Consider the following 27,486-nt stretch of genomic DNA (forward strand, 5'->3'; position numbering starts at 1 on the left):
CTCCTGGTTAAGCCAGGGTGGGCTCTTGCCATACTTCAAACTATCCCACTGCATAGGAAAGATAGGCTCTTGTGCCCTTAATAATGTCTCTTTGAAAAACTGCCAACTGTCTTCAATTGTTTTTCCCCTTTGACTTGCTTCCCATGGGATGTTACCTACAACTCCCTGAGTTTGCTCAAGTCTGCCTTCTTGAAATCTATTATCTTTATTGTGCTGTTCTCCCTCATACCATTCCTTAGAATCGTGAACTCTACCATTTCATGATCACTTTCACCCAGGTTGCCTTCCATTTTCAAATTCACAACCAGTTGCTTCCTATTTGTCAAAATCAAATCTAGAACAGCCTCAGACTTGGTCCTGCCTCAGAGCACAGAGCTGGACTAGTTAACCTATCCAAATCTCTTCCAGCCCTACATTTGTGTGATTTTATATTAATTTATTAGTGTCATTTTGTTAACCATCTAGGCAACAATATCCAGTGGGTAGTGTACAGGACTAGGAGACAGGAGGCCCAAATTCTAATCCCAGCTCTGCCACCTAATCATTGTGCAACCTAAGGCAAGTCACTTCATTTTTTTTGTGCCCTTGGTTTCCCCACTTGTAAAAAACAGTATAATAATGCTTACCTACTTTTGAAAATTGCTTTGAGGTCTATGGATTAAAGTCACTATAAGTATTATTTTATTCTTTTTTTTTTATTTTTTATTAGAGGTTATAGAACAGCTGCAATATCCTGGAGGTTTTGGTTATGTGCTAGTTTCAATATACTACAAAAAATTTTTCCTTTTTCTACTGCTTGAAATGAGGGTTACAAGTAGTCTTCCCTTCACATAAGTAGCCATAGGTATAGCTTTAAATCTAAAGTTCATAGAAAATGTATCTGGAGCAGTATGGTGAGGAAGCTGGTATGAGAACTTGTCATAACTATAAAGGGAAGGGTGACAGCCATACTGTGTACAGTACTAAAGTCCCTCCTGGTCAGAGACTCTAAAATCCTTTTACCTGTAAAGGGTTAAGAAGCTCGGGTAACCTGGCTGACACCTGACCCAGAGGACCAATAAGGGGACAAGATACTTTCAAATCTTGGGGGGGGAAAGGCTTTTGTGTGTGTCCTTTGTTTAAGGGGTTGTTCGCTCTTGGGACTGAGAGGGACCAGACATCAATCCAGGTTCTCCCCATCTTTCTAAACAAGTCTCTCTTATTTCAAAATTGTAAGTAAAAGCCAGGAAAGGCGTCTTAGATTTACTTTGTTTTCTCAACTTGTAAATGTACCTTTTACCAGAGTGCTTATCTTGTTTGCTATACTTTGAACCTAAGACAGAGGGGATTCCTCTGAGCTCTTTAAGTTTGATTACCCTGTAAAGTTATTTTCCATACTGATTTTGCAGAGATGATTTTTACCTTTTGCTTTAATTAAAAGCCTTCTTTTTAAGAACCTGATTGATTTCTCCTTGTTTTAAGATCCAAAGGGGGTTTGGATCTGTATTCACCAGGAGTTGGTGAAAGGAAGGAGGGGGGAAGGGTCAATCTCTCCTTGTTTAAGATCCAAGCAGTTTGGATCTGTATTCACCAGGGAATTGCTGAAAGGTTTCTCAAGGCTTCCCAGGGAGGGAATCCATCGAGAATGGTGGCAGCGGGACCAGAGCTAAGCTGGTAGATAAGCTTAGCAGTTTTCATGCAGGCCCCTACATTTGCACCCTAAAGTTCAAAGTAGGGATACAGCCTTGACATGGTGGCACAGCGGTGGGATCGTTTTAAACCCAAAAGCCAGTAAGAGATTTTTTTTTCCTTCTAGCTGCTTGGAGAGCAGAGCTGAAGGTAGATGCATATCTTATCTCTCCTTGCCTGAAGGCAGAGGTGTTAAGTTTTTTTTAACAAGGTCCTTTGTTAAGAGAACGGTTCAATCAGTGAGCAAACTTTGATCTGGTAAAGGTAATTTACAATCTGAATTGTGTTTTTTTTCTTTTTACATCCTCGGGAGTAGCTTGTTAGAAAGTCTCTGTTAACTCAGCAGCACTCAGCAGGAGCCTGAGCTAAATACATCCCAGTTTCAGTCAACTGCAGAGGGGTGTGGCCCAGCACAGGAAAGCAGGAAAATGACTACCAGTGAAGCAGCTAGCAAACTAGAACTGGCCAGACTAGAAGCAGAAGAAAATGAGAAAAAACATCAGAGACTACTTCAAATTAAAAAACTCGAGAAAGAAGCCAAAGAGGAGGCCCACAAGAGAGAGATGGAGCTGGAAAAAGCCAAACATGACAGAGAAGAGAAAGCCAAACAGGAGGCCCATGAAAGAGAAGAGAAAGCCAAACAGGAGGCCCATGAAAGAGAAGAAAAAGCCAAACAGGAGGCCCATAAAAGAGAGATGGAACTGGAAGCAGCAAGGACTAGGCAGGGTGCATCAGACCATCCTAACAACTCCTCTCCAGGTACCACTTCCCATCCCAGGAAATTCCCCACCTACAAGGCAGGCGATGATACTGAGGCCTTCTTAGAAAATTTTGAAAGGGCCTGCCTTGGATACGACATCCCTCCAACCCAGTACATGGTAGAGCTGAGGCCGCAGCTCAGTGGACCCTTAGCAGAGGTGGCGGCTGAAATGCCTAAGGAACACATGAACAGTTATGAACTTTTTAAAAACAAGGCCAGAATCAGAATGGGGCTAACACCTGAGCATGCCTGTCGGCGGTTCAGAGCCCTAAGGTGGAAACCTGATGTGTCATTTACCCGACATGCCTACCACATTGGGAAAAATTGGGATGCCTGGATATCAGGAGCAAATGTTAAATCTATGGAAGAGTTGCCCTTCCTATTGCAAATGGAGCAGTTTTTAGAGGGTGTTCCTGAGGAAATAGAAAGGTACATCCTAGATGGGAAGCCCAAAACTGTAACCGAGGCGGGGGAGATTGGAGCCAAATGGGTGGAGGTGACAGAAAAGAAAAAAGCTAGTAGCAGTTGGAGCGAATATCAGAAGGGGCAAACCGAAACAAAACCTTATCACCGGGGACAACCCAAGGCCCCACCCACATCCCAAGGGAAACCCCAGACGCCTTCTCACCCCACCACACCAGTCTCCATCAACCAACATCGCCCCGGTGATACCTTAGCAGGGCGATGTTTTAAATGTAATGAACTGGGGCATATAAAGGCTCACTGCCCCAAGAACCCCAACCGATTACAGTTCATTACACCCCAATCACACCAAAGAACCCCAGACCCAGATGCCTCTCTCATACCCTCGGAGCGAAGGGAAACCTTGAGAGTGGGCGGAAAGAAGGTTATCGCTTGGAGGGACACTGGGGCACAAGTGTCAACTATCCACCAATCCCTAGTGGACCCCAAACTCATCAACCCGGAGGCTACAGTGACAATTCAACCCTTCGTGTCACAGTCTGTAACCTTGCCTACAGCCAAGTTGCATGTCCAGTACAAGGGCTGGTCAGGAATGTGGACTTTTGCAGTCTATGACAATTATCCCATTCCCATGCTACTGGGGGAAGACTTGGCTAACCATGTAAAGCTAGCCAAGAGGGTGGGAATAGTCACCCGCAGCCAGGCTAAGCAAGCTTTCACCCCCATCCCTGTTCCTGAGCCGTCCACCAGGACCCCGTCTGTGTTACCAGAGACCCAAACGAAGGTGGTGGAACCGGATCCCCTACCAACGACTGCAACAGCCGTAGTGGATCCAATCCCAGAGACCCAGCCAAAGCCAGTCCCAGAACCGGAACTGGCAACGCAACCAGCACCAGGACCATTGTCAGCACTGAGTCCAGCGCTTGCAAGCCCGTCTACAACTCCAATGCCAGAGGACACCAGCGAGCCTGAACTGGCGGAAGCAGCAGATAACCTTACCCAAGAGGCTCAGCCAGAGCCTGAGATACCACATAGTGCACCAGCGAACAGCGGTTCACAGTCAATGGAAACAGCCCCAGCACCTGCATCGCTTCCAGAGGGACCAAGCCCCAGTCCACAGTCCAAGGAGGAACTGATGTCTCCAGCATCAAGGGAACAGTTCCAGGCCGAGCAGGAAGCAGATGACAGCCTTCAAAAAGCTTGGGAGGCGGCGCGGAGCACCCCACCGCCTCTCAGCTCTTCTAACCGATCCCGGTTTGTTGTAGAAAAAGGACTTTTATACAAGGAGACTCTTTCTGGTGGGCACCAGGAAGACTGGCATCCTCAAAGACAGTTGGTAGTTCCCACTAAGTATCGGGTAAAGCTCTTGAGCTTAGCCCATGATCATCCCAGTGGCCATTCTGGGGTGAACAGAACCAAAGACCGGTTGGGGAAGTCCTTCCACTGGGAGGGAATGGGCAAGGACGTTGCTAATTATGTCCGGTCTTGTGAGGTGTGCCAACGAGTGGGAAAGCCCCAAGACCAGGTTAAAGCCCCTCTCCAGCCACTACCCATAATTGAGGTCCCATTTCAGCAAGTAGCTGTGGATATTCTGGGTCCTTTCCCAAAGAAGACACCCAGAGGAAAGCAGTACGTACTGACTTTCATGGATTTTGCTACCCGATGGCCGGAAGCTGTACCCTTACGCAACACCAAGGCTAAAAGTGTGTGCCAGGCATTAGCAGACATTTTTGCCAGGGTAGGTTGGCCCTCCGACATCCTTACGGATTCGGGAACTAATTTCCTGGCAGGGAACATGAAAAACCTGTGGAAAGCTCATGGGGTGAATCACTTGGTTGCCACCCCTCATCACCATCAAACCAATGGTCTGGTGGAGAGGTTTAATGGAACTTTGGGGGCCATGATACGTAAATTCGTAAATGAACACTCCAATGATTGGGACCTAGTGTTGCAGCAGTTGCTTTTTGCCTACAGGGCTGTACCACATCCCAGTTTAGGGTTTTCACCATTTGAACTTGTGTATGGCCGCGAGGTTAAGGGGCCATTACAGTTGGTGAAGCAGCAATGGGAGGGGTTTACGCCTTCTCCAGGAACTAACATTCTAGACTTTGTAAGCAACCTACAAAACACCCTCCGACACTCTTTAGCCCTTGCTAAAGAAAACCTAAAGAATGCTCAGGAAGAGCAAAAGGCCTGGTATGATAAACAGTCCAGAGAACGGTCCTTCAAAGTAGGAGACCAAGTCATGGTCTTAAAGGCGCTCCAGGCCCATAAAATGGAAGCGTCGTGGGAAGGACCATTCACGGTCCAGGAGCGCCTAGGAGCTGTTAACTATCTCATAGCCTCCCCCACCTCCAACATAAAGCCTAAGGTATACCATGTTAATTCTCTTAGCCCTTTTATTCTAGAGAATTAAACGTTTGCCAGTTTACAGCCCAGGAAACTGATGACGCGGAGTGGCCTGCAGGTGTCTACTATGAAGGAAAAAGGAATGGTGGCGTGGAAGAGGTGAACCTCTCCACGACCCTGGGACGTCTGCAGCGACAGCAAATAAAGGAGCTGTGCACAAGCTTTGCACCGATTTTCTCAGCCACTCCAGGGCGGACCGAACGGGCATACCACTCCATTGACACAGGTAATGCTCACCCAATTAGAACCCCACCCTACCGGGAGTCACCTCATGCCCAAGCGGCTATACAAAGGGAGATCCAGGACATGCTACAGATGGGTATAATCCGCCCCTCTACCAGTGCATGGGCATCTCCAGTGGTTCTAGTTCCCAAACCTGATGGGGAAATACGCTTTTGCGTGGACTACCGTAAGCTAAATGCTGTAACTCGTCCTGACAACTATCCAATGCCACGCACAGATGAGCTATTGGAAAAATTGGGACATGCCCAATTCATCTCTACTTTAGACTTAACCAAAGGGTACTGGCAAGTACCACTAAATAAACCCGCTAAGGAAAGGTCCGCCTTCGTCACCCAGGCAGGGGTGTATGAATTCAATGTACTCCCTTTCGGGTTGCGAAATGCACCCGCCACCTTCCAAAGACTTGTAGATGGTCTCTTAGCGGGATTGGGAGAATCTGCCGTTGCCTATCTCGATGATGTGGCCATTTTTTCTAATTCATGGACAGAACACCTGGAGCACCTAAAAAAAGTCTTCGAGCGCATCCAACAGGCAGGACTAACTGTTAAGGCTAAAAAGTGTCAAATAGGCCAAAACAAAGTGACGTACCTGGGGTACCAGGTCGGTCAAGGAACTATAAATCCCCTACAGGCCAAAGTGGATGCTATCCAAAAGTGGCCGGTTCCAAAGTCAAAGAAACAGGTCCAATCCTTCTTAGGCTTGGCCGGATATCATAGGCGATTTGTACCACACTACAGCCAAATCGCCGCCCCGCTGACAGACCTAACCAGAAAGAAACAGCCAAATGCAGTTCAGTGGACTGATAAGTGTCAAAAGGCCTTTAACCAGCTTAAGGCAACACTCATGTCTGACCCTGTGCTAAGGGCCCCAGACTTTGACAAACCGTTCCTAGTAACCACAGATGCTTCCGAGTGAGGCGTGGGAGCAGTTTTAATGCAGGAAGGACCAGATCAAGAATTCCATCCTGTCGTGTTTCTCAGCAAGAAACTGTCTGAGAGGGAAAGCCACTGGTCAATCAGCGAAAAGGAATGCTACGCCATTGTGTACGCGCTGGAAAAGCTACGCCCATATGTTTGGGGACGGCGCTTCCAACTACAAACAGACCATGCTGCGCTACAGTGGCTTCATACCGCCAAGGGGAATAACAAAAAACTTCTTCGGTGGAGTTTAGCTCTCCAAGATTTTGATTTTGAAATACAACACATTTCGGGAGCTTCTAACAAAGTGGCTGATGCACTCTCCCGGGAAAGTTTCCCAGAGTTAACTGGTTAACAATTGTTCTTGTAATGAAACATATTGTTAGTTTTTATATAATCAGTAGTATGTCTAAAGGTACATGTGTCTTGTTAACTCTGTTTTCTCCTAGAACTCCAGGAAGAAATCACAGCCAGTGTGGAACCGAACGTCCAACACTATCTGTGATTTGGGGGGCGTGTCATAACTATAAAGGGAAGGGTGACAGCCATACTGTGTACAGTACTAAAGTCCCTCCTGGTCAGAGACTCTAAAATCCTTTTACCTGTAAAGGGTTAAGAAGCTCGGGTAACCTGGCTGACACCTGACCCAGAGGACCAATAAGGGGACAAGATACTTTCAAATCTTGGGGGGGGAAAGGCTTTTGTGTGTGTCCTTTGTTTAAGGGGTTGTTCGCTCTTGGGACTGAGAGGGACCAGACATCAATCCAGGTTCTCCCCATCTTTCTAAACAAGTCTCTCTTATTTCAAAATTGTAAGTAAAAGCCAGGAAAGGCGTCTTAGATTTACTTTGTTTTCTCAACTTGTAAATGTACCTTTTACCAGAGTGCTTATCTTGTTTGCTATACTTTGAACCTAAGACAGAGGGGATTCCTCTGAGCTCTTTAAGTTTGATTACCCTGTAAAGTTATTTTCCATACTGATTTTGCAGAGATGATTTTTACCTTTTGCTTTAATTAAAAGCCTTCTTTTTAAGAACCTGATTGATTTCTCCTTGTTTTAAGATCCAAAGGGGGTTTGGATCTGTATTCACCAGGAGTTGGTGAAAGGAAGGAGGGGGGAAGGGTCAATCTCTCCTTGTTTAAGATCCAAGCAGTTTGGATCTGTATTCACCAGGGAATTGCTGAAAGGTTTCTCAAGGCTTCCCAGGGAGGGAATCCATCGAGAATGGTGGCAGCGGGACCAGAGCTAAGCTGGTAGATAAGCTTAGCAGTTTTCATGCAGGCCCCTACATTTGCACCCTAAAGTTCAAAGTAGGGATACAGCCTTGACAGAACTATATATAATAAATTAAGAATAGCATGAGCAATAGTAGATAATACTGTTTTAGGTTTAGAACAATCTTTTGTTGCTTAAACAACTGGATATATTTTGCTATCACATTCTTACAAAGAACCAGTTTTAAATTTCTGACAAATTAACTTACCTTAGGGAATTGTTTTACTGGAATTAATACTTTCTGCCCCAGCTTCATATTTTTATTTATCACTACATCAATATACTTTTCTTCTTCCTTTCCTTCCCCTTTTTGGAATTTTTCAATTTCTGTAAAGAAAAGTACAAAAATCTGTTACTGATTTTTTTAAACTTGATATCATGTTCTCAAGTAAATGAATAACTTTTATATCGGCATAAATTCCAAAACCAGTGTGTAACTTGTAAAACAGATTGATTTCTCTCCTAGGATGCAATTTACAACTACATATTTGAGTCATAAGAACATAAGAATGGCCATATTGGGTCAGACCAAAGGTCCATCAAGCCCAGTATCTTGTCCTCTGACCGTGGCCAATAGCAGGTGCCCCAAAGGGAATGAACAGACAGGTTATCATCAAGTGATCCATGCCCTGTCACCCAATCCCAGCTTCTGGCAAACAGAGGCTAGGGACACAATTCCTGCCCATCCTGGCTAATAGCCATTGATGGACCTACCTTCCATGAATCTATCTAGCTCCCTTTTGAACCCCGTTATAGTATTGGCCTTCACAACACCCTCTGGCAAGGAGTTCCAGAGGTTCACAGTGCATTGCATGAAAAAAATACTTTCTTGTGTTTGTTTTAATCCTGCTACCTATTAATTTCATTTGGTGGCCCCTTGCTCTTGTATTATGAGAAGGAGTAAATAACACTTCCTTATTTACTTTCTTTATACCACTCATGATTTTATAGACCTCTATCATATCCCCCCTTAATCGCCTCTTTTCCAAGCTGAAAAGTTCTAGTCTTATTAATCTCACCTCATACGGAAGCCGTTCCATACCCCTAATAATTTTTGTTGCCCTTTTCTGAACCTTTTCCAATTCAAATATATCTTTTCTTGAGATGGGGCGACCACATCTGCACGCAGTACTCAAGGTGTGGGCGTACCATGAATTTATATAGAGGCAATATGATATTTTCTGTCTTATTATCTATCCCTTTCTTGACGATTCCCAACATTCTGTTCACTTTTTTGATGGCCGCTGCACATTGAGTGGATGTTCTCAGAGAACTATCCACAATGACACCAAGATCTCTTTCTTGAGTGGTAACAGCTAATTTAGACCCCATCATTGTATATCTATAGTTAGGATTATGTTTTCCAATGTGCATTACTTTGCATTTATCAACATTAAATTTCATCTGCCATTTTGTTGCCCAGTCACCCAGTTTTGTGAGATTCTTTTGTAGCTCTTCGCAGTCTGCCTGGGACTTAACTATCTTGAGTAGTTTTGTATCATCTGCAAATTTTGCCATCTCACTGTTTACCCCTTTTTCCAGATCGTTTATGAATATGTTAAATAGGACTGGGCCCAGTACAGATCCCTGGAGGACACCATTATTTACCTCTCCATTCTGAAAACTGACCATTTATTCCTACCGTTTGTTTCCTATCTTTTAACCAGTTACCAGTCCATGAGAGAACCTTCCCTCTTATCCTGTGACTGCTTATTTTGCTTAGGAGCCTTTGGTGAGGGACCCTGTCAAAGGCTTTCGGAAAATCTAAATATACTATATCCACTGGATCTCCTTTGTCTGCATGCTTGTTGACCCCCTCAAAGAATTCTAGTAGATTGGTGAGGCATGTTTTCCCTTTACAAAAAACATGTTGACTATTTCCCAACAAATTATGTTCATCTATGTGTCTGAGAATTTTGTTCTTTATAATAGTTTCAACCAATTTGCCCGGTACTGAAGTGAGGCTTACTGGCCTGTAGTTGCCAGGGTCACCTCTGGAGCCCTTTTGAAAAAATGGCATCACATTAGCTATCCTCCAGTCATTTGGTACAGAAGCTGATTTAAATGATAGGTTACAGATGACAGTTAGTAGTCCTGCAATTTCACATTTGAGTTCCTTCAGAGCTCTTGGGTGAATACCATCAGGTCCTGGATTCTTATTACTGTTTAGTTCATCAATTTGTTCCAAAACCTCCTCTAATGACACGTCAATTTGGGACAGTTCCTCAGATCTGTCACCCAAAAAGAATGACTCAGGTTTGGGATTCTCCCTCACATCCTCAACAGTGAAGACCGATGCAAAGAATTCATTTAATTTCTCCGCAACGGCCTTACCATCTTTGAGTGCTCCTTTAGCATCTCGATTGTCCAGTGGCCCCACTGGTTGTTTAGCAGGCTTTCTGCTTCTGATGTATTTTAAAAAAAAATTGCTATTACTTTTTGAGTCATTGGCTAGCTGTTCTACAAATTATTTTTTGGTCTTTCTAATTATATTTTTACACTTCATTTGCCAGAGTTTATGTTCTTTTCTATTTTCCTCATTAGGATTTATCATCCACTTTTTAAAGTATGCCTTTTTGCCTCTCACTGCTTCTTTTACTTTGTTGTTTAACCATGGTGGCTCTTTTTTTGGTTCTCTTACTATGTTTTTTTTAAATTGGGGTATACATTTAAGTTGAGCCTCTATTATGGTGTCTTTAAAAAGTCAAGGAATTTTTTTTAAATACTTTATCTGTTACTATCAGCACTTTGGACTACAACTGACATTTAAGAAAATATAATTTATACTACACACTGGATCATTTATGAGACTTTTTTATATAGTTTACTCAGGTTGGACAATGAACTGTCTGTACTATCATTTTAGGGGGTTCTCCCGCATTTGCCCTATGCTGTTGCATGTTTGAGGTTCCAAAACTTCAAGAGAACGTTTTAAATAAAAAGAAAGCATCCATTGAAAATTCAAGAGTTCATGAGAACATTTCTATTTGATTTTATAAAACCCGTGAATTAACAACAAAACTTAAATCTTGTAGCTTAAGCACAAAACAGTTGCTTTGAAAACTCTTTAAAAAGCTTTAATTTTTTGTAAAATATATATGCGATGGTGTGTACCTGGACCTACCTTGACCGTATGGCTACTACACCCTGCTCTAGAAAGGAGTGGCAAAGGTGGGTCCTCCAGGCCTGCCCGGAGAGGCCTTGTGGAAGCAGCCAATCAGAACTCAGCAAGCTCAGCTAAAAGGAGCTGCAGGGCCTTAGCTGGTCAGTTCCTGGCTAGGGCTAGAGGAGCAAGGGAGGGTGCTCCGTTCTGGACAGAAGAGCTTGATGGGCTGTTTGCGCTAAATCTGGGAGTGAGAGGACCTGAGAACACTAACCCTAAGGTAAACAGGTAGAGGTAAAGGGACCAGGTAGGAAGAGGCCCAGAGACTGCAACGGCAACTAATTAAATGAAGCATTATGTGTGTCTGCCTGGGGTGGAACTTGAAGTAGCGGGTGGACCCAGGTTCCTGCACTAGCCACTAGCAAAGTGGCCTAAGCCCCAAGAAGGGGACAAGGGTCCATTAAAAGAATGAGAGAAGAGCTGGATTTAAAGGGCCCAAAGATAGGGGGTGAAGACCCTGGTGAAGACAGTTTGGCAAATGCTTTGCTACCCCAGAAGGGCTCCATTTTGACGGTGTGACTTGGCCACAGGGCTGAACCACTGAAGACATGCTTAGTGAGGTTGGCAACCAACAGGGGGCTCCAGTAGTAGGAGAAACAGTTACAGCACCACACCTAGCTGCTAGGGCATACTTGAGGTGAATGCCCCATTACAATATTGTATATATTTCAAGTTTAATTCTCTTCTCCCTCCATAATCCACTTTCTATTCCCAACATACATTTTAACAAGAGTTGTAATGGAGTCATATCCTCCACTGTATAGGTTTGACATCTACTTAAACACATTACTGTTAACCTCCAAATGAAGTAAAAACAATCTTTCCAATGTTTAAAGCTACAAAATACCAAAACAAATAACTACATGCCAAGTCCAAAAGTCTAGGATTGAAGTTAATGTACAGATGGTAACATTCCTGTGGATGATGCTTAGAAACACATTCACTCTTCATGTTTTTTAACATCCTGAGGATGTTATTTCCGCATCCAGATCTATGGTCTCTCATTACATTTTCCACGTTACTTTAGCACAGTCTCCTTTAAAACAAACAAAGTGTAAAGCTTTGCATATGCTTAAATCTTTGCAGTACTAGAGCCCTAAACCCTTATCCTGCAATATGTTAACCAGATGTGGAGTCCTGTGCCCACACAGAGCCCAGCTGATTTTAGAGTGCTCCATATAGGCATAGGGTCACCCTCCATCATGATGTCATATTAAAGGATCAGGGGCCTTTGTCAGTTAACCCCTCTGCAAACTGATGGACATTACCATAACTTTTGTTTGTCAACAGGAAGAAAATGGATCAAAAGACCTGTTAAACATTTATTCAATATAGGCTTGACCCTACACTCACTGAATTAAATAGCAAAGCTTCTAATGACATCAGTCATGCAGAATCAGAGTCTTGTTTATTCCTCACATTTTTGCTTTGGGTCAACGCAAAACTCTGAATTATTTAAAAAACTAGTAAGAGAACCAGAGCGTCTTCAAGGTACAGTCTCACAGACTAATTTGTTTGAGTGATTTGTCTCTTTTACTGCTAACAGAAAAAAACAATTAGAAGGAGTCATTCTCGTTCATCACTGCAATAAAATTTGAGGGACAGCTAAAATAGATTAATCAGCTCACATTTTTCTTCGCTACTGAAATTTCACTCTGCTTTTTTATTTTTAGAATACACTTTCACATAGCAAATACACAAAGTAGGAAATAAATACTCTTATGCTTATTATCTATATTAATTTCTTATCGTGATCTTACAAATTAAACAAAAACATGATTCACAAATGAAGACAAAAATTTCTGGTAGGGTGTGCTTCTAAAGTTTAAAATTTATTTTAGTAGCCAAAATGTTAATAAATGCAAAACAAAACAAAACAAAAAAAACTATTTTTAGATGTCACAAATATCTATTGGCCACCTCTTTACTTTTAAAGACCTAGTGCATTTTGACAATTGAGTCAAATGTAAAGTTACCTTGAAATTTACTTTCAGGTGAAATTGACAAGAGTGCGCATACAACAATGAGGAATTTAGGTTATAGGAAGATTAAAGTTTAATGATCCATTTAAAGTTATAAAACTTTTGCTTTTTACAGCTTTTGATCTCCAGATTCACATGCCGAGTGTAGTACTCTCTATACTGCCCTTGTTCCAAGCAAGGTAAATTTCATTATAATCATCTACATTATATATCACTCAGCTAATAAGGTCAGAGTATTACAAAACTTTTTAAGAGGTTGTTTACTCAATTAAAATAAATTCTGCAATATTTAATATGGAAAAAGTGGGAGGAAATGTGTGGCATGTGTGTGTTAATTGCAACATCAAAGACAACATACTAAAGATACATAAACTGCAGACTCAAACCCAAAGCTTTCTTATCATTTAAAAGACTTCAGTTATTCAACACTGGTCCCATTTTACTGACATAACATCTCATGAAAGAGATGACAACACGTTGTATATTAATTGTTTGTAATATAATCTTTTGCCTATGCATTTATTGCCTGTGTCTGAAACAAATTAACTACAATAATAGAAATAATATATAAACCTCAGATTTGATTATTTCCCCTCCTTTGCATAACAATTTTTACTAGAAATTGCTTATAGTTGGTAAGTAAAACAAAAGGTATCCAATGTACATTTTTACTTGTTTTTTTTGTTTCACTGAGATAAAAGCGCCACTCAAAATTGAGACGTCTGGGCATGTACTGTGCAGGAGTAAGTTAAATTTGCAGTGACTTCTGATTATGAAACTGATGTATTAATAGATGATATGTAAGAAACACATTCAAAGACATACTTTAATTCATAGAATAATTTATTTTCTAGTAAACCTAACTTATCTGACGTTTATCTCTGCAGGTGAGCTAACCTGTAAACAGTCATGTTTTTCCTGGTATTAAAAAGGTTACTCATCTCAGCATAAACAAATAAAAACTGAGGTTTGTTTTCTTCTACTAATTAAAGCTGAAGTCATGCACTGTTGCACCCAATTGAACAGATGACATGAGATTTATTCTTTTTTCCCAGGGCAACAAGCAAATTTAACTAGTTCAAAACCAAATCAGAAAGGACTTGTATTAAAACTTTAAAATCTACTTTTGCAATGAATGCTGGTTCACTCTAGGCTTTTATGTACACTGATGGCAAACAACAACAAAAATCACACAACTGAAATCAGCAGTCTGACCAAGAGCTGCTTATAGAATTAAGGTACATTGGATGATAGGTAAAAATAAAAGCTCCCACAATACCTATATTTGCTATTCAACAGACATTGGGATTAGTTCCCTACCGTCATGAGCACTGTGTAAAATATGGTATTTTCTTAAAATGAGATTTTACTCTACAAAATGAAGAGTAATGAATATATATTAACTCAGTATTCTTAAGTACCTCACTTTAACAACAATCAATCCACTTAATATTCGTTGACATGTAATTTATATTGTAATTAGTTCTACTTCAAATATTTTAAATTTCTAAATTAGATTTAAGTTGATACGAGTAAAAATATGTATTATCTGGGACATAAAATGCTATAAAAACAGGTAGCTTTAAGATATTGTATTTATTCACCAATGACACATATTTTGAATTAATTTTGATCTGTCACAGATAAGTAAAAATAAATTCATTGATTCGTCTGAATATTAGCATTTCTGTCCAGAGCAGGGCATATCAATGTACATTTTATTGACCAGCCATTTGACATATCCTACCTGTCCTGCTTTCCCAATGTTTTTCAAGCTTTTTCTTAGCCTCAATACAACTATTTTGTAAACCCGTAAAGGGCCACTCATAACTTGATGGTAAATAACAGATGTTCTTTTAAAATTGCCATAGTCAGGTTTTTTCTAAAATGAATTACTCTTCTTGCAGTAATAGTAAACCTTCCCCCAAAAGTCACCATGTTAGTACTAAGAACAACAAACCAAGAAAGACTTCTCCTATTGCTCTGTTTTAACAGATTAATAATAAACTGCTGTTCCAAGAGTTGTGCTAGTTCATGTTAACATCATAAAATTGAATCTGATTCTGAAAGAGCATTAAAAAAAATGTCCTGTTGGCTGTTGTATCACTAAAGAAACATAGACAAAATTTTTATTATGCATGCCAGAGCCAGTTTATTTTTACCTCTATCTTTTCTTCTCTTTCTGTTCATTTCTTCCCACTCCCAAACCCTTTCAGAAAATCATGAACACCAAGAGTTTTAGCATCAGAGTATACACTCATAAGATATACAAGACTCATTTGACAAATATCATTCATGTATATCAAGCTTAACTTAATTGGGGAAAACTATGCCAGTCCAAGAGCAAATCCAATCAGATTTTCAAGGTCGAACAGATAGGAGGATTTGCCTTTCCCTAATCCCAAGATTACATTCTGTACTACTCGGCTTTGTGTGACAGTGCAGTCTCCTTGTTCAGAAATAATAAATGAACATGTGATTAAGGCTTCTGATAATGCCAAGGGATTAAAATCCCATGTTCTCAGGCCATAGATGTAGCATTTGCATTAGTCTAGGAATTCAGCTGAATGAATAATTATGTGTGTTTTTTTATCCACAGCAGAGAAGGCTAAGCAATGATTGCTTGCCGATTAACCCATATGACACAATATAACATTATTGAATATATTAGATAATGGCAAAGTAGACTTCTTTAACTTTAATCTCAAACTAGAATTAATCTTCCTATCAGAGAACTACAATAGTCAGACATGTTATTTCCAATTTAAATGGTATGCAATACTTAAAAGTCTAAGCAATATTAAAAATGATGCTCTGCCTTTATCTGTTTAATTGTCATCATCATCCTCAGTCTGAGGCCAAAATGTCAAACTCAAATCTGAAGTAGATATTGCTATACTCTGTTCTTTTGTGGGCAGTTTGGTCAAACAATATTGCACAAAACTGAATTCCCAATGCAATGTTTTCCAACTCACTTATAATATTATAGCTCCTAAGCAAGATCCAAAAGATGTTTCTGCCCCTAGTACCATGAGGACTATTTGTTTCAACATGACAAATGCAAGGGTGAGAGCTAAAATGTGTCTCCTAATCTAAAAGGGATGTTCTTACAGCAATAAACTGAAGTTTTCATGCAGTCTCTCTAACATTTGTTCAACAACCATATATATGTGCTGTATTCATCTTAGTTACCAGAAAGAGCCTTTAGGCTTAATGAGATGCTGAATACATGCAATTGCCAACTCTGCTCTCTTACATGAAAAAGCATAACAATACTTGCTGCTGGACATTGGTAAGATGTGAATCAGTGTGAGCTTCACAAGAGACTTATGTCTAGGTTTTCTAAAACTACCGGTGCTGTGGTTACAGCTCAATTATGAATAACAAAAATAATTGTGAGAACAAGTTTTGTATCTGCAAGCCTGGAAAAAAGAAACCACATCACTATTATTTTCAAACAACAGGTACAGTGGCCATAAAATACAAGACTCTTCAACAAACTTCTATTGCACAAAACCTAACCACTTTACATAATGTAAAAAGTCAGCAGGGCTAGTACTCTTTTTTTAAAAAAATAGTGTGAATTCAGAGCTTCTAAAAGGAAATGACTGAAAGTTTGTTAACAAATTACAGCAATGGACCTGACTAAACACTCTAAAATGGACAAGAGAGTATAGGATAGTCAACAGTTTAAGGAAATACTGAAAAAAATGTAATTTGAGTGACAATTATAACTATTAATTGGTCCAGTCCCACATTTCAGCACTTCAGGATCAGATCCAGAAACAAAATAAGTACTTTTTAAAATATCTTCTGTCCACTGACCCCAAAGCACTTTACAATTAATACCCGAGTGATTTTATATATATAATATAAATGTGGGACTTAAGTTAGTTTTAACAAAGATATTAGAATGGTCCTCGATGTCACTGAATGCCCACCATCCAGCTTTTTTTCTGTGCGACAGTTCGCCTTTCTGATTGTGGCGCATGTTGACTTCCTGGCCCAAATAAACGTATTTATCAACCTCTTGGATCTGCTCTCCTCCAAGAGTTATTTGGGTTCTCGGCAGAATATCTGATTTCATGTATTTTGTTTTCGACCAATTCATTTTTAATCCGACTTGACTACTTTTTGCGTTCAGTTCTTTAAGCATTCTCTCAAGCTGGGCTGTATTTTCGGCTATCAGCACTATATCATCTGCGAACCTGAGATGGTTTAGCTGCTTGCCGTTGATATTAATCCCACCTTTCAAGTCTGCTCGTCGAAAAACCAATTCAAGACAGGCTGTGAATAATTTTGGTGAAACTGTATCTCCTTGTTTCACACCTTTCTTTCTGGGGATTCGGAGGGGAGTATCAAACAGCAATATCAATGACAACAAGGACATCCTCCAAGGAAAGATCAGCAAAACAACTCGTGCGAATCTTTTCAACTCGACCGTGCTTCCAGCTATGTTATATGGCAGCGAAACACGGTCGCTGACAAAGATTGAAGAACAGCAACTGTCTGTCACACAGAGGGTGATGGAACGAATATTTTGGGGCATTTTGCGCTGTGATCACATCCCCAACGAGATAATTAGGCAGCAGTCTGGAGTGCAAGACGTTGTTGAAAGCAGGTTCAGCAAAATGTGGTGGGCAGGACATGTGGCCCGACTCAGCGACAACAGATGGACCGCAGCTATATCCGAGTGGTATGCGCGAGAACAGAAATGGCGACGCGGTCAACCTCCAAAGAGGTGGGATGATTTCCTAACAAGGAGATATGGACAAGCATGACGAAGGATGGCCAGAGCAAGAGAAGATTGGAAGACGTGTTGTGATTGGCTCAGTCTCAACTGATGAAGGACCGACAGTCTACGCGTTATAATGGTCTCATAATACCACATTGATTTAAGGCATCCAAATCCACTTTCCCTGCCCTCCCCACCCCCACCAGATTCAAGACCACCTTATTCTTAGGATCATTTGAAACTGGTTCAATAAACATAGGTCAGGCTGCTGAAAGCCAACTAAACTGGGTCTATACTAGCTCTAACCAATTTTAAAATCATGTTAGCTGAATCAGTTTTAAACCTGTTAGAAAGTTTCCCCTGAATAGACAGTCCTTAGATCTCCTTTTTCAAAGTTTTAACTTTAGCAGAAAGGTTAAGCAACTGATTGCAATATGCCTGCACACCCGTGGTTCTCAAACTTTTGTATTGGTGACTCCTTTCACACTGCAAGCTTCTGAATGCGACCCCCCCTTATAAATTAAACACTTTAAAAAATATTTAGCACTATTATAAATGCTGGCAGCCTTGTGACTCCCTGAGAGGTCACAACCCCCAGTTTGAGAACCCATGCTACACACAGAGCACATAATTACGCACATAATTAAATGTTTGCAGGATTGTGGCCTTAGTATAACCACAGGGAAGATACTGTTTTGTATCATTTTTTACACTACAGTTTAGAACTGAAACAAATTCACTAGAGAGAATATTTAAAGGAAGCAAGATCAGCAACAAACAATATGTATCTTTGTCTGGAAGCCACCAAAGGAAATAGCAGTTTTATCTGCCTTCAAGTTCAGAAAACTTTCACTTGACACTGTGCTAAATCCAGCCAACCATCTTATATTTATATAAATAAGTGCAACTGTTTCTATTTCAGACAGAAGTAAACAAAGAAGAGCCCACGCCTGCATTCTTTATACACCCATCATTGACTTCAATGGAAGCTCTATATAAAAGACCAGATGCGATAAAGGATCTAAGAGCTGACAAGACAAAAATGTCTCTATTAAAGATTATAGCTAGAAATTCAACTAACCGCTATGACAAATCAAAGTGTAACAAGATGGTGACCTTCCTTTAAATGCTGCCAATGCCTGATTGATACTGGCTTGTGGAAGGGAGCCCCAAGGAATCCAGAAGGGCCATCAGTAAGGATGTGGGACCAATTCTGAGAATGCCACTGACTCTTAAAATGCTGAAGCTGTGAACTGTACTACAGCGGACAAGCACTCCACTAGGGCTGTAGGGCAAGCTCAGATCAGGACACAATGGATCCAATTTTCAAGTCCTATGAGGAGTCAGTTTCCTGGAGGTGAATGCCTGACAGTGAAGATGGTGTCACCTGGAGGACTTCGGCTTCCTGGACCACAGGATATTGTTCAGGGAAGGAGGACTGCTATCATGGAAGGGGAAGAACATCTTTGCATACAAACTGGCTAACCTAGTGAGGAGGGCTTTAAACTAGGTTTGATGGGAGCAGAAGACAAAAGTCCCCAGGAAAGTCAGTCAAAAAGAGAAGGGTCAGAATCTGGGGGGAGGATGGGACGTTATAGCAGCAACAAGAGAGAGACAAGAGAGAACATAGGGGAAAATCAAATCACTATATTAGATATCTGCATCCTAAATGCGAGAAGTATGGGGAATAAGCAGGAATAACCAGAAATGCTAGTTAATAAACACAATTGACATAGTTGGCAACACAGAATTGATGGGATAATACACAAGACTCGAATATTGGTATAAAAAGGTACAGCTTGCTCAGGAAGGACAGGCAGGGAAAAAAGGGAGGAGGTGTTGCCTTATATATCAAAAATGTATACACTTGGACTTAAGTTCAGATGGAAATAGGAGACAGACTTGTTGAAAGTCCCTGGATAAGGATAAAAGGGGGGGAAAAACAAGGGTGATATCATGGTAGGGGTCTACTACAGACCACCAAACCAGGCAGAGCAGGTGGATGAGGCTTTTTATAAACAAAATCATCCAAAGCACTGGACTTGGTGGTAATGGGGGACTTCAACTACCCAGACATCTGTTCAGAAAATAACACAGCAGGGCACAGATTATCCAATACGTTTTTGGAATATATTGGAGATAATTTTCATTTTAGAGAGGAGAGAAAGACACTAGGAGAGAAGCTGTTCTAGATTTGATTTTGACAAATAGGAAAGAACTGGCTGAGAATTTGAAAGTGGAAGGCAGCTTCGGGGAAACGATATAGTTGTTCATGATTCTAAGGAATGAGAGGAGGGAAAACAGCACAATAAAGAGAATGGATTTCAAGAAGGCAGACTTTAACAAACTCAGGGAGTTGGTAAATAAGATCCCATGGGAAGCAAGCCTAAGGAGAAAAACAGTTCAAGAGAGTTGGCAGTTTTTCAAAAAAGAGATATTATTAAGGGCACAAAGCAAACTATCCCACTGCATAGGAAAGATAGAAAGTATGGCAAGAGACCACCTGCCTTAATAGGAGATCTTCAATGATCTGAAACTCAAAAGAGAGTCCTACAAAAAGTGGAAACTAGGTCAAATTACAAAGAATAAATATAAACAAATAACACAAGTGCATAGGGACAAAATTAGAAAGGCCAAGGCACAAAATGAGATTCAACTAGCTAGAGACACAAAATAACAAGAAAACATTCTACAAATACATTAGAAGCAAGACGAAAAACAAGGAAAGGTTAGGCCAGTTACTCCATGAGGGGAGAAAAAGAATAACAGAAAATGTGAAAATGGCAGAAGTGCTAAATGACTTTTTTGTTTCAGTTTTCACCAAAAAGTTTAGTAGGAATTGGACATTTAACTTAAAGAATGCCAATGAAAATGAGGTAGGATCAGAGGCTAAAAGAGGGAAAGAACAACTTAAAAATTATTTAAATAACTTAGATGTCTTCAAGTCACCAGGGCCTGATGAAATACATCCTAGAATAATCAAGGAACTGACTGAGGAGATATCTGAGCCATTAGGATTATCTCTGAAAAGTCCTGGAAGATGGGAGAGATTCCAAAGGACTGGAAAAGGGCAAATATAGTGTCAATCTATTAAAAGGGAAATAAGGACAACCCGGGGAATTACAGACCGGTCAGCTTAACTTCAGTACCCAAAAAGATAATGAAGCAAATAATTAAGCAATCAATTTGTGAACAACTAGAAGCGAATAAGGTGATAAGTAACAGTTCAGCATGGATTTGTCAAGAACAAATCATGACAAACCAACCTAATAGCTTTCTTTGACAGGGTAAAAAGTCTTATGGATAGGGGGATCGCTTTTGATACTGTCTCACATGATCTTCTCATAAACAAATTAGGGAAATACAACCTAGAGATGGGTGCATAACCAGTTGGAAAACCACTCAGAGTAGTTATCAGTGGCCCAGTCAAGCTGGAAGGGCATATCAAGGGGGGTCCTGCAGGGATCAGTTCTGGCTCCAGGTTTGTTCAATATCTCCATCAATGATTTAATAATGGCATAGAGAGCACACTTATAAAGTTTGCCAATGATAGCAAACTAGCAGGGGCTGAGAATGCTTTGGAGGACAGGCTTAAAATTCAAAACAATCTGGACAAACTGGAGAAATGGTCTGAAGTAAATAGGATGAAATTCAATTAGGACAAATGCAAAGTACTCCACTTAGTAAGAAACAACCAGTTGCACACATACAAAATAGGAAATGATTGCCTAGAAAGGAGTACTGCAGAAAGGGATCTGGGAGACATAGTGGATCACAAGCTAAATATGAGTCAACAGTGCAACACTGCTGCAAAAAAAGTGAACATTATTCTGGGATGTATTAGCAGGAGTGTTGTAAGCAAGACACAAGAAGTAATTCTTCCACTCTACTCCACGCTGGTTAGGCCTCAACTGGAGTATTGGTGTCCAGTTCTGGATGTCACATTTCAGGAAAGATGAAGACAAACTGGACAAAGTCCAGAGAAGAGCAATAAAAATTGCTAAAGGTCTAGAAAACATTATCTATGAGGGAAGATTTAAGAAACTGGGTTTGTTTAGTGTGGAGAAGCACAGACTGAGGGGGGACATGCTAACAGTTTAAGTACATAAAGGGGTGTTACAAGGACGAGGGAGAAAAATTGTTCTTGTTAATCTCTGAGGATAGGACAAGAAGCAATGGGCTTAAATTGCAGCAAGGGCAGTTTAGATCGGATATTAGGAAAAACGTCCTTACTGTCAGGGTAGTTAAGCACTGGAATAAATTGCCTAGGGTAGTTGTGGAATCTCCATCATTGGAGATTTGTAAAAACAGGTTAGACAAACGTCTGTCAGGGATGGTCTAGATAATCTTGTCATGAGTGCAGGGGACTGGACTAGAAAACCTCTCAAGGTGCCTTCTAGTCCTACGGTTCTCTGATTCCTCTGAACACACAGGAGCTGAACCTTTAGGTCTTGAGATGGGGGTACTAGCAAAATCATTGCTGGCTTGCCTCTAGACTTAGTCCTCCACAGAGGTGCCACAAGAGTAGAAGCAGTCAGTACTGATCGGTGCTCTGGGGCTGGAATTGAGACTGCAGGAGCATGTGGTTCCAATGTCAGTACCATGTGAGGCTCTTGCATCGCAGGAGAAGCCAAGTTACTCCCTATCTGCCTCAAACACCTCGGGTGTCGACAGCACCAGAAGGGGTCTTGAATCTGTGGTTCCAAGAGGTGTGTTGATGCTTCAGAGATTTATATCAATGGACCCTTCCTGGGTTCTGGAGTCATCAATCCTTTGTGGCTCATATATTACTCCGGAGGGTGCAACTTTTTAGGGTGCATCAGCGAGTCATTTTGAGACTTGGTGCCTTCCTCTTGGAAGGTCCCAGTACTGATTCCTTAGGAGACTTACACAATCTCTTCTTAGGCACTGGTGATGTACATCTGGCTGATGACTCTTAGAAGAGGAGCATTTCTTATAACCTCTGAAGTGCTCAGTACCCGTTTAGAGCAGGTGGGTTCCAATGGTGGACCAAATGCAGACTCTGAGCAGATACTTAAGTCTGGCAGCCCTGTTCTTTTTTTCAAACAGAGTTTGAACTCCCTACGAATGTGACATTTGTCACTCCAATGTGCCTTAAGGCAACTGGGATGAGGATCGTTCACTTGCACAGACCCGTTTCATGAATGACAGGCCTTGAAGCAAGGAGAATGGGGCTTCAATCTGGTACCAATCCCGGTACCCAACCTGGCACCGGTTATCACATACTAAGGAGATAGGTATAAGTTTACATTATAACAACTATGTGTAGAACTACTATACAAGACTAAAACTAGCACTGCAGTTACTATAGATTACTAAGGGAAGGAAGATATGAAGAAATAAAGATAACAGGTCTTTAATTACTGTGATCTTGCTTAAAAATATTCCTTACTCAAAACACTTATGTTGGTGACTGAACAGTTTCTTTTCAGACCAGCAACCACTCTCTTTAGTGGAAAAAATACTCTACAATACACAAGTGGTAGGAAACTGAACTTTTAACACTACTTGGATTAAATGTAAATGGTGAAGCGTGTTTTGTTAGCACTTCCTGACTTATACTGGCTGGTACATGGATCAAACTGAAAACAAAACATGTTCTACAAAAATTACTGAATTACGTTGTAGCTGAAGAACTCAAATCAAATTAATATTAAGAACCATGTTGAAGATGAACACTGGAAGCAAACCATGACAGAACCAAAAAGAAAACTCACTTTAGTATTCTCATTCACTTCCCCTACTTACATACATTACTTGCAGCACTTTTACACAGCATTGTGAACTCCTGTTTGTCGCATGAGAGGCATATATAGAGTTATACTTTTAAAGTTGTACTTAAAGGTAAACCTAAAACAGATAAAAGTAACTAGTCTATTATCAGTGAGATGGCATGTACTGTTAAAGTATACACCTCAGCAATAAGATATTTGGGTATTTAAAGATTACTGAAGCTATAACAATGTATAAAAACATATTTGTGGAGGAACACTAATGGATATGGTCTTTAATCTAGTTTCAGGTTATTAAAACTATTTTTGAGGACATCTGAATTAAAGTATACAGACAAGATGCAATATCTGAATTATACTTCTTTAACTGGACTAGTTTTGTATCAGTCTGCCCACAAATCAAATTACTGAAGACCTGAAAAATTAGATACAGTGAATAGCTCAATGTACATTTTTGAAGACCCAAAGGGTTTATCAGACAAGTTTAACATAACTACAAGTTGAAAAAAAAATCAGCAGTTTAAGTTAATATCTCCCTAAACTAGTGAGTTTTGGGGGGAGTAAAGTGTGTAGATTATTAAAGTCTCAATAATGAAAACAAAGTCAACTCTTCAGCTAAATCGGCAGAAGGGTTAAGCTACATTTCTCACTTTTAATTGCAAAGGCCATTTAGATATACTGCAAAAGATCAGCTATCTTATACAATTATCAGGCTCTGGAGGTCACCAATTAGAACCCTGCAAGGATTTGAATTAAAAAAGGCTTTGTGATTAGGTGAAGTAATGATCCAAGAAAGAGATTAGTTCTGTTCAGACTGCACTCATTATAAAACCTATTTCCTTTGTGCGAAGATTCAGTGTCTCTCACATTTATCCTGCTGGCGTTATCACACTATGAGACAGAAATATGACTGTACTAATACATTCTGTAAGAGGCATAAGAGCATTTAACTCCCTATTTTATCACGAGATGTGAAAATAGACAAAGCTGTATTTTTCCCTATTGACTAGGTACAAGTATGTCACAAAACTTAAGCCACAGTAAGAGCCACAATGAATATGGCAGGTAAGTCTAAGGAAAAATTAAACTATTCATTTCTGGTTTTGGGTTTTGTTTCTTTGACTAGTAGTTCAGTACAGGCTGTGGGTTTGGGGGGGAGGAGGGTTTTTGTTTTTGTTGGGCTAAACATGAAACAGGAACTATAATGTACATGTCAGCACAGATAAAGTGTGTGGAGAAACTGATACCTTAGAAAGGTTATTTTAGAGGTAATTAATGTACCTGGGACTGTTACTCTTAAATCCAGATGGATTTTAAATTTGAAAGATTCTAATGAAATTCCAAAAGAGAAAAACATTTTCAATTTATGTATAAATTGTATGGGCAAAAAAACAGAACTGTTGGATAAAGGCTTATTTATAAACTATTTTTTAAACAAATATGAAATGTGGGAAATCATGTAATAAGAGTTATCATGTAATAAGAGGAGGTTACTTACCTGTAACTGGAGGCGCTTCAATATACGAGATCCCTTTCTGTATTCCACGTCCCACCTCCTCCTCCTCCGCTGCAGATCGTTTGGATTTGCAGTGGAGAAGGAACTGGAGACGCGGTCAGTCTGCCCCACCCTTTATCACCTGAGACGAAACCATGGCACACATGCAGACCAACAGACACTATTACTTTCAAATTGTCCAGTTCTGGACACATGGTGGAATACAGATAATAGATAGGGGCCACACATCTGGAAGAACCCCCAGTTACAAGTAGCCAACCTTCTTCTTTGAGTGATGGTCCCTATTGTTGTCCACAGAGGGTGATTACCAAGCTGTACCTAATTCGGAAGAGAGTGCAAGGATGAAGATGGAAGGGTGGAGCGGAGGACAGCCACCCCGAAGGAGGCATCTGTTGCAGAGTCTTGCACCAAGGAGTAATGCATAGCAAAAGGTGTACTGAACTCCACGTGGCCGCTCTGCATGTCAAGGAGCAGCATGTCGTGGAGGGAGGCCATGGTCGAATCCTGAGCTGTCGTGGAATGGGCCCTCACCCCAGAGGGTGGAAGCAGTCCCGGTAACTGATAGAGTGTAATGCATCCCAAAATCCACTTGGAGATTCTCTGTGTAGCGATTGCTTGACACTTAACTCTTTCAGCTATTACAACAGCCAGCCTTGGGGATTTCCTGATCAGTCTCATTCTCTGCAGGTAAAAGGCCAAGGCCCAACTGACATTAAAGGAATGGAGTTGTCGGCCCTCTTCCAAGGTGTGCGGCATCGGGAGAGGGAGGGGTAAACAGGTAAGTGAATGGGTTGATTTACAAGAAACTGGGAGATGACCTTTGGCAGAAATTTGGGATGCAGGCGCAAGGACACTATCTTTATGGAAAGAGGTGAAAGGATGTCTGCCATCATGGCCCCAAGCTCAATAACCCCTCTTGCTGAAATGATAGCAACAAGGAAGGTCACTTTCATGGAAAGGAGGGACATAGAGCACGATTTCAGCAGTTGGAATGGCAGTTTTGTTAGTACAGATAGAACTAGGTTGAGGTCCCACTGTGGAGCAATGGGTTGTATGGGTAGGAAGGTTCTGATGAGACCCTTCCAAAACCTAGCAATCAACAGATGTGAAGACGGAATCCACGCAGGGGTTGAGAGTGGGAGCATGTGAAAGGCACTAATTTCCACTAGGTGGACCTACAGGGCAAGACCCCAGGCCTTCAAGGATGGAGGTCGTCCAGGATAAGGGGAATCCCCACCACTTCCAGGAAAAGTTCCTGTTCTTGTACAGTAGATGAAGCATTTCCACTTCGCCTGGTAACAACTGGAGAGGATATTTTGAACGTCTGATGAACACTCCCGCTCTATAGAAGATACCCATCCAAATACCACAAGCAAAGTGCTTGTGGACTGGGATGTCTGATCTTGCCATTGTGTTATGACAGCATATTGGGGAAGGTGGGAAATGGGAATTGAGAGATGGGCAGACATACGTAGCAGTTTGGGAGACCAGAATTGTGTGGGCCAGTAGGGGTGATCAGAATGACTGTCACTCTGTCTCGTCTGATCTTGTGGAGTACTAATGGTAGGAGTGGAAGAGGCGGGAAGGCATAGTTGATCTGATCTGACCAAGGCAGTATGAGGGCAAAACCCTGAGAGTGGAGATCCAAGAGACACATATCCCTAGAGTACTATGTACTGTATTTATTGTTGACGGGGAAAGCAAAGAGGTCGCTGGTCAGAGTCCCCCATCAGCTGAAGATGTTATATACCATGGTATTGTGGAGTTCCCATTCGTGCCCAATCACCAAGTACCTGCTGAGAGAATCTGCAACCATGTTTTGCATCCCCAGGATATAGGCTGCCAATAAGAGGATCCGGTGAGTGATGCACCAGTTTCATAGGTTGACTGATTCTGCACATAGAGCAGTTGACTTCATGTGATGTAGCAAACAGTGGTGGTGTGTCTGACATGATAAGAACATGATGGGAACGGATGAACAGGAGGAAAGCTTGGCAGGCCTTCCTTACAACCCAGTGCTTCAGAATGTTTATGTGCATCCTGGATTCCTGAGGAGCCCATGTTCCGTGTCATGTGCTCTCCCATGTTCGCGCCCCAACTTAAGTGGAATGCATCGGTGATAATTGTTTTGTCCGAGGAGTGGGGGAGAAAGGGAATCCCAATGCAGACCTGATGTGGGTCCGTCCAGCAGTGGAGGGAAGAGAGCACTCGGAGTGGGGGGGGGGGAACTATTAGCATATGGTCCATGGTGTGATGATTGGGAGAGTAAACCATCTGCAGCCACCTCTGGAGGTAACAAAGGTGATGACGTACGTGCACGAGGCCAAGGACGGATAGACAAGTCCTGGCTGGGACCAAAGGATTGCTGACGATGAGGGTTCTGAGTTCTTGCAGAGTCTGGAACCTGTCTAAGGGTAGGTAGGTCCATGCTGTGACTGAGTTGATGGAGGCTCCTATGAAGTCTAGGGATTGTGTGAGGTCCAAGGTTGTTGGTTATTTTTTTTTTTTTTTTTTTTTGCATTAATGTTGACTCCAAGGGAGAAAAGGAGGCTGAGTGACATGGAGGTTGAAGCTCAAGCTTCACCTCTAGATTGTGCCACCAGGAGCCAGTCATCAAGATATGGGAATACAAAGACCCCATA

The 27,486-nt window shown here is 41.3% G+C and overlaps 1 protein-coding gene across 1 annotated transcript in view; it reads right to left on the bottom strand.

The window, feature by feature from the left end:
- KHDRBS3 (KH RNA binding domain containing, signal transduction associated 3) overlaps positions 1 to 27,486 on the bottom strand; it is a 222,333-nt gene that overhangs the window by 146,956 nt on the left and 47,891 nt on the right. The window contains exon 2 of the mRNA XM_065399700.1: positions 7,904 to 8,022. Within this exon, the coding sequence (XP_065255772.1) occupies positions 7,904 to 8,022 (119 nt within the window). The remainder of the gene's footprint in view (positions 1 to 7,903; positions 8,023 to 27,486) is intronic.

The sequence above is a fragment of the Emys orbicularis genome, chromosome 2 (assembly GCF_028017835.1).
Source record: "Emys orbicularis isolate rEmyOrb1 chromosome 2, rEmyOrb1.hap1, whole genome shotgun sequence".
Lineage (NCBI taxonomy): Eukaryota > Metazoa > Chordata > Testudines > Emydidae > Emys > Emys orbicularis.